The 7,684-nt window shown below is 37.1% G+C and overlaps 1 protein-coding gene across 1 annotated transcript; it reads right to left on the bottom strand.

The window, feature by feature from the left end:
* Nucleotides 1-2,848: 2,848 nt before the first annotated feature.
* On the bottom strand, nt 2,849-4,729 carry psmg3 (proteasome (prosome, macropain) assembly chaperone 3). The gene is made up of 3 exons (XM_072442165.1): nt 4,638-4,729; nt 4,147-4,363; nt 2,849-3,002 (listed from the first exon to the last, which is right to left on the bottom strand). Exons 1-3 carry the CDS (start codon nt 4,652-4,654, stop codon nt 2,850-2,852), a joined length of 387 nt encoding a protein of 128 aa, XP_072298266.1. The 5' UTR covers nt 4,655-4,729; the 3' UTR covers nt 2,849.
* Nucleotides 4,730-7,684: the final 2,955 nt, after the last annotated feature.

The following is a 7,684-nucleotide window of genomic DNA, read 5'->3' as shown; positions in this document are numbered from 1 at the left end:
ACACATCTTACCTGTCCCTCTTTTGTTGTCCTGCACTGCCATTTAGACCCTCATATTTAAAGAATGCCACAACACATGCAGAGATTTACATAAAAAAAACATGATCTATAAGGTTAACAAAGTGTGTATTTGCTTTTAGATCTGTAACATGTTGTCTATTGCCATTTCAGTCCCTCTCTGTTTGTTACATTATGTTTAAAAACTGAAAAACCTATGGTGTTTTGCAGTTATTATGCATAATCTTAACATTGCCATAGTCGCTCCAACTACACTCAACTACTTGTCCCTCTTTTACCCACAATTTGAGGCGTTCGCCCAACATTTTTGGGGCAAATATTATTATGACACTTGCATTAAAGTGCATTACTGGGCAGGAGGAAAAGCTGGAGGTGTAATCAGAAATAATGTCTTCAGTGGCAGGCCCGCAAGAGACGGCCAAATAGCACTGCCATTAGCGTCAACACAACACAGAGCTGTCTCACCTTGCTTGTAGAGAAGAGGGGAGAGGGGGGGAGGAATCGGCTTTATCCACTCCTCACAAACAGCCCGTGTGTAAGCCAACTTCAGAGGATCAACATGCAGAACAAACACGTTTAATTCCATTTACAAGAAAAAGACGCCCCGACGATGTGTCCGTCCGAGCGCATCGGCGGCACACTTCCTTGTTTGACAGATATCTACGTCGAGGGAGCGAAGTCCAGAGCGGTTGCGATAAAAACACACAAAAAGTCATGAAAAACACGCAGAACAAACGCAAAAACGCGCACAACTTCGAGAGGGATTTATGATTGAAGCGCGTGCAATTTACGGAGGGCAAAATCCAGTGTTAAGAGGGATAATTTGTCGATATCCTTGAGCGATGAGTTTGAAGAGCCGCTCACATAACAAACAGGTTGGGCACAGGTGGATGGGTCACGTGACTTGGCAGAGTCGCGCGCGCTCTCTTTCGTTATGACGTCACCTCCATCGAAACGTAGACGATAGAAAACTCCATGAAAGCTCTTTGTAATGAATTTGATGAATATTTTTTTTTTTATGTATTATTTTTGAAACTGCAACTGTATTACGCCTCTTGCAATGTTTATTGTTAATATCACTGTACATTGAATTGGGGAAAAAGATACAACATTAAATAGATGATAGAACCCGCCAGTGCAGAAGAACAGGAAAGGGCCTCATCCCCAAACACGTTTTAGATCTTATCTGCACTAGTCTCAGTCAATCTTACTGCATCTTTTCCTGTTACGCAAAGCACTTTGAATTATTATTAACATAGGGTGACCTGATTTTCAAAAAAAAAAAAAAAACTGGGACACACCCGGGTTGGGTTGGGAAGTAATAATTCAAGTGTTAAAAAAAAAACCGCAACAACGCAGTACTCGATCATTCATACCTCTTTCATGGCTCATTTGTGAGTCAGTATATAAATCTGAGATAATTTTATTGGCTATAGAAACAACACTATATTCCCTTCTTTACCGTTGGAAGGTCTCAAAGTGGTCAAAACTGGGACAAATCAATGGTTTTGGCTACATCTGCTGGGACATGGGACACAGGGCTCAAAATTGGGTCTGTCCCGGGTTAATAGGAACATCTGGTCACCCTAATTTATCAACTTGCCTTGCCTATGTGTATCAGATGTGATTGTACCATGGGTTATGTCATATGTTATTGGACTTCATGATTTTACTTCAGTTTGAAGTAGCGGTGCTCTTACTTAGACATTTGGGTCTCACTATTAAATGATTTGAACAGGTCCTTCGTATATGACTTAGTTTTTTCAGATTTTTTGTGATCGATCCTGAAAATACTAGGTATCATTTACTATGGTCCTACTCATTAGATCAATTCCAAATTACAAATCAAATGTTACATCCTGACAATTACTTATCAAAACAGTTTCATTACATTGCTTGCCCTTCAACATTTTACTTTTAATTGAGTAATATTATATTGAAGTAAGGGTACTTTTGGCTCACTCTGCTCACATCTGATCATTAGGGATGATTGAAAAATGTTTTTGCTGTATTATTACATGCATTTGTCCAGGTTATGAGTGGTGAAAATTACAAACAAATTACTTAAGTAGAGAAAGTTAATAATTACGCCTGCAGTAAAATATGACTTCCTAAAACGTTTATTACTCATGTATGTAGGTGCAAAATTACACAGCAATAAAAATGTTATTAATTGTCAAAGTAAACTTTAAAAAATACAGCACACCCGTTAAATTGCAGGTATTGGCCAAAACAAAACTAAAAATACTCTTAAACGCTGTGACCTTTTGATGCATTTTTGTGAAGTGGTCTCAGGAGCTGCATTCTATCATAGCCAATGAATGTTAACGGCAAGATTATAAAACATCTAACTCCATTTTTCAATTTGATGGGGCAATTTAAAGAGTTTAAATGCTTTTTCTGTTCATTTACACAGTCCATTGAGAGTTGAGCCCCATTTATTCTTCTCTGGAAAAAAGATAATTTAATTTGTTTGAGGCAAACAAGTTGCAAAGGTGACCTGTTCTGTTCAAAGCCATTTCCAGGAATATGCTTGGAGACTCATTTTTTATAGATAGGCAAATTGTTCAATGTTGCATAACGTTGCAAAGTTAAACTGAACTGATACTGTAAGATTGTAGTAGTGTTTTTGTTGCACTGAATTATGGAGTATGTTGTATTCATATTAACTGTTTATTTCTATAATACAATTGTACAAATTCAATCAACCACCCTGAGCGAGATATCACATTCGACTTTATTACAGAAAAAATATTTATAAAAAACATTTGCAAAACGTTAAGCTACGAGTTACAAAAGGAACATGTTATTTCTCCTCGTTTGTTTCACCGTTCACCAAACTTGGCAGGACTTGATCATCTCTTTAAAGTGTTGTATTGAGTCTTTAGAGGAATCCTTCAAGGCCAGTCCCAGAAGAATAGGTCTATTAGCAGCTTCTTGTGAAACAAATGTTGACAGGTTTTTGGCACAGACGTGCGTCATTGGCTGAAAATAGAAACACAAATATAAGACAGGTCACACTGCCTTTTATTAATAGTAAGAAAAGGGACAGCCCCAATCGTTCAGAGAATTACAATAAAGCAAAGCATTTAAAGAAAAGTTAGGCCGTGTCCAAAATCAAATGCAGGAAAAAACTGATCCCTTGGCAGAAACATAAAATTGACATTTTGATTAGTATTTTCAACTTAAAATATTAGTACCAGAGTAGTTTATTTAATATTATCATATGGTCTTATATAGTATTCACAATACTTCAATTTCAAACTCGATTTTGGTATTAAGGACAAGTCTTGATACTCAATACTAATTTTTCAAAATGATAGTTTTTTTAAATAGGCTGTAATTTACAACACAGTTCTAGCTTTGATGAAGTCCATTATCGTGATTTAGTAGTAATCCACATACTTTTTAAACTGATGTTAACCTGCCCTGTTGTTGGTGGATATGTACTGTGTGTTTTATTAGGCACTTGTAAATGTTACTGTGTATTGTGTCCGTTTCTCTCTTTTGCTGCAAAACTAATTGCCCCATTTGAGGACACAAATCAAGAGTATTTTTTCTTTAGTATTGCTACAATACTAGTTTTTTTTAACACGTGGTATGTGATTTTTGATAATTTAGCCTTAGACTAGTTGTGATAAAGATCATAATAATCCTCTAACTGTTCAGAAACACAGTACATCTTTTTCCTTTTTGCAGGGGCGAAAAGGGCTGGGTTTCAAGGGCGCAAAGAGAATAGTACTACATTTTGTGTCATCATTTAAAGGTGCATCATGTAACTTTTCAGGTAGAGGGGCTGCCACCTTGTTGTGACGGAAAGTTACATGGTGCAACTTTAACCCTACGTTAATTGAGGGGGCAAACATTTTAAACCTTTTGCACCTATGTAAAACTTGGCTGGGCTATTTCTGTGTTTTATTTCTTGTTGAAGTTAGTTAGCTACTTTCAATACTAGTCTTAGTATGAGTTAGTATGAGTTGATAAGATTTTTTTTTACAACAAAACAAAGCAGATGGAGTTAGATTTAGTAATTATTTCATATACTACAAATAGCAGCTATTTTAACAAAACAGGTATAGTTTAAATGTGTGTGAAAATGAAAAAAACAAAACATTAATATTACACTTACCTCATCTTTCCCCAGTAACACTTTTGAGGTGAAGGATGGAGTGCCGAGGTCATTACACCTGGAGTCTGGTGTAAGAGTAACTAGTGTGCCTATTTTCCCATACTGCGTGACCACAACAAAGATGTAATTACTAAACTCTGAACAGACGACTTGCGTGGAAATGCCATTGACTTCTTGCTGTGCCTGCTTAGACTTGATGATAGTCTCTGCAGTTGACCTGTGGAGAGGATGACAACACAGTAATAGTTACACACTGCTACGTTAAAATGTGAGACTTCCAATTCAATAGCCTATGAGGTAGTTTAACACATAAGTATCAGCCGACACGTTGTTATTGATCAGTTTTGGCTTCGTTTAGGATTCACTGAAGAGATGCTACTGACAGATGCTAACACTAGCCTCACGTTTGCTAACATACAGCTGAAGCAAAACCAGTATTCGCGTATAATAATGCTATATTAGAGGAATCGGAGTCTGTGTTACATGCTTACCTCTTCGCTGCGATCATCGTGCAATATGAAGTTTAAACTAAATCTGCAATATAAAACAACTTTTGATAGCTCCGTCCAGTCATTCAACTCGTCACACAACACGAAAGCAAAACATGTGCTCAGGTCGTGCTGAGCATGCGCAAAGGACTGATGTAGTTCGTTTGCGTGATTACGTCAACACGTTGGCCTTGGTGGCGGCGCCTACGTGACTTGTAGTGATCTCTGTAGATATTCAGGTTTAATCACAAAATGTTTCACTATTTTGAACTTGTTTTATATTTTAGTGACTTTAGTACATATAGTGAACGCACAAGTTTTAACTAAATGTAACTGGCCTACTTATTGGGCTTATTATTTTTTCCTAATAAGACTTGTTTAACTCTTTCAAAGGCTCGAAGAAGCAGCTGTAAGTCTCAGCTCTAAGCAAAAGTTTGCTTGAAGATTAAGAAACTTCACACACAAACAGTTCCTAAGTATGCGCCTCATTCACACCAAAAGACATTTCAAGGTTTGTTTGTGATGCATGATTACGCTTAAGCTCCTTAGTCAGTTTCCTTAAATGAGGATTATTCAGATGCTCTGTTCATGTGGGAGTGTGCAGTGGGCTAAGGGGCTGAGTTAATAAAGCAACTCACATGAAAAACAGCTTTTAAGCACAAAAACAAAGAAATCCTCTGGCCCAGTACATTTCAATCAATATTTAAGGCTAACCGCAACTCCTCCAAAGCAATGAGCTAAATAAGCAGGTTGTTTTCTAATTAACTGTCAGTGAAGCTATATTTTTTTAGCCACCTCTAGGTTGTTTTTATTTGTGCAAAAGACCATGACTGCCTCTACATATAAATGGCTCTAATTTTGATGTGTCACTTGTCTCTACAGATATTGTTTTACTTTGAATGTTCCACAGTATGGCATTAATGTGATCTATTGTACATTTACTCAATTGCAGGTATTTTATTACTGAGAATATCATGCAAAACATGCATTCATGCTCTAAGCGCAGTCGCCTTTTCACAGATCCGACCTGGAACTTGGCCAGGCGGTGTCACCTGCTTGTCTCCATAGAGATGGGCACATTTAATCAAGCCTGTATTGTGGAACATTCTAGACAAAGACATAACACTATGAATACAAGCAGCTGAAGGACCTGTCAACCAGAATAGTTACATGGTGCACCCTTATAAAATCTTTATGTATATTTGAAGAACAACAACACTTTTATTGAATTAAAGTGTTCTAGACAAGTTATGTAATTGTAAAGGAACAATAATGCACACCTATATGTTTGAGTGCTTCCATCTTTGCATGAGTACTTACTATAGAATACATTTAGCAGTCCATATTCAAATCCAGCGTCCTCGTCTACACGGTAAAGCTACAGCAGAGTGAAGCTGTTCGGTATCTTCCACTGTTTGCTAAAATGCTTGCTCTGCACAATTTTCGGCAGATGCGGAGCCCCACAGAAGTCGGAGAGCTGCATCTGGCTGATCCAAAAAAGATCCTTCCCTGTGAACATGACAACCTGCAAAGTCAAGCGGAGGCAGGTGAATTGTTATGCGGCCTGAGTCGTCGTGCTGTGGCAGCCATGAAATTGGTTGAAGTGCTCCCTATATACTCCCTGTCTGCCAATGTGTGTCCTTGACTGATCACTCCTTTCTCCAGTTATAATGCAAATATCAACATACTGTATTTCCTCTGCGGGCTATGGCTTTGTCCGGCTCAGGTGAATTTCTATGAGGAAGGTACAACTAAGCGTCAAGACAGTATTTCATTTGAAGCTGTGGGAGTCTAGCTGTACTCTATTTATTCTATATGTGTTTCAGAATTATGGGAAATTTGGTCCATTGTCATTGTGCGCAACAATTTAAAACTAAATATTTTTTACACAGTTTGAATAGGAAAAAGTCCTCAAAATATTGTCTGTAACAGAAAGCTGAAACCCATGAATATATGTTGCTACATTGCTGCCACATTTTTCACTGTCACCCTCAGAGGCAACTGTTGTTGTGATTTTCGGCGTTACAAAAAATACATTTAAATACTTATTTCAGTTTTTAAAGATGCACTATTAAACTTTTCATGTTGTTTCCATGGAGATGTTATTACTTTTCCTGGAATGTTCCACAGTACTGTACTTATCTTGCATTTACTCAATTACAGGTGTTTTCATTGCAATAATAATACCTCACAATGACTTACTTTGCAGCGCTCGCCCCTCCAGATACTTGGCCTGGCGTCTCCATGGATATAAGTAGACTATGTTTCATGCAATACTGTGGAATACAGATGAAGTAATAACATCTCCATGAAGACAAGCAGGTGACTGACTGTCCACCATAAAAGTTAGTGCAGATTGAAGATGAACCAAACTGTGTTTTTTAATGCATTACTACTTGAATTAATTACAGGCATTATTTACTTTCACTGTGGGGGTCTCAGGTAAATTGCACATGTCTTTCCAATGTGTTTTTTAACTGTAAATGGCAAATAAACTGTATCGGATATACACACTATTAATTTCTCTTTTGTATATTGACGTATTCATATTTATGGTATATTTTGAAATACCTTGGTAAAATTGTCTGGAAATGTCTTAACTGCCCCATTGTCCAGAATGCATCTCACCTAAAGCCCAAAGGTACCTGGAAAGGCAGCAGCAAACAACAAATGAAAATGATTATGATACTTCTACTGACTTTTATATTTGGTTTGGCGTTTCTTACAAACAGCAAAATGCACATAATAGACCCATTGAATTGAGTTCAACACAACCAGCTATTTGCTTTTGTGAAGCTCAATTACTGCTTATTTTCCAATTTAGATCAAGAGATTGGAAAAAATTACGCTGGCTTTCGTTTGGGTCTTTGATGCATTAACCTTCTTTATTCAGGGTTATTTGAAAATGTGTATTATTCTGTAATTTCCCTATTGAAGAAACAATTTAAATTTCAATTGATTTCGATTTATACAGCGGCTTGTTATTATAAGCAAATCTCAGAAATAAATATACATGTAGGGCTTATATTTTATACTTTAGAGATCATCTG

The sequence above is a fragment of the Eucyclogobius newberryi genome, unplaced genomic scaffold, assembly GCF_026437365.1.
Source record: "Eucyclogobius newberryi isolate DKJ021-1_F unplaced genomic scaffold, fEucNew1.0.hap1 SCAF_13, whole genome shotgun sequence".
Taxonomy (NCBI): domain Eukaryota; kingdom Metazoa; phylum Chordata; class Actinopteri; order Gobiiformes; family Gobiidae; genus Eucyclogobius; species Eucyclogobius newberryi.
This window is presented reverse-complemented; position numbering and strand designations above follow the sequence as displayed.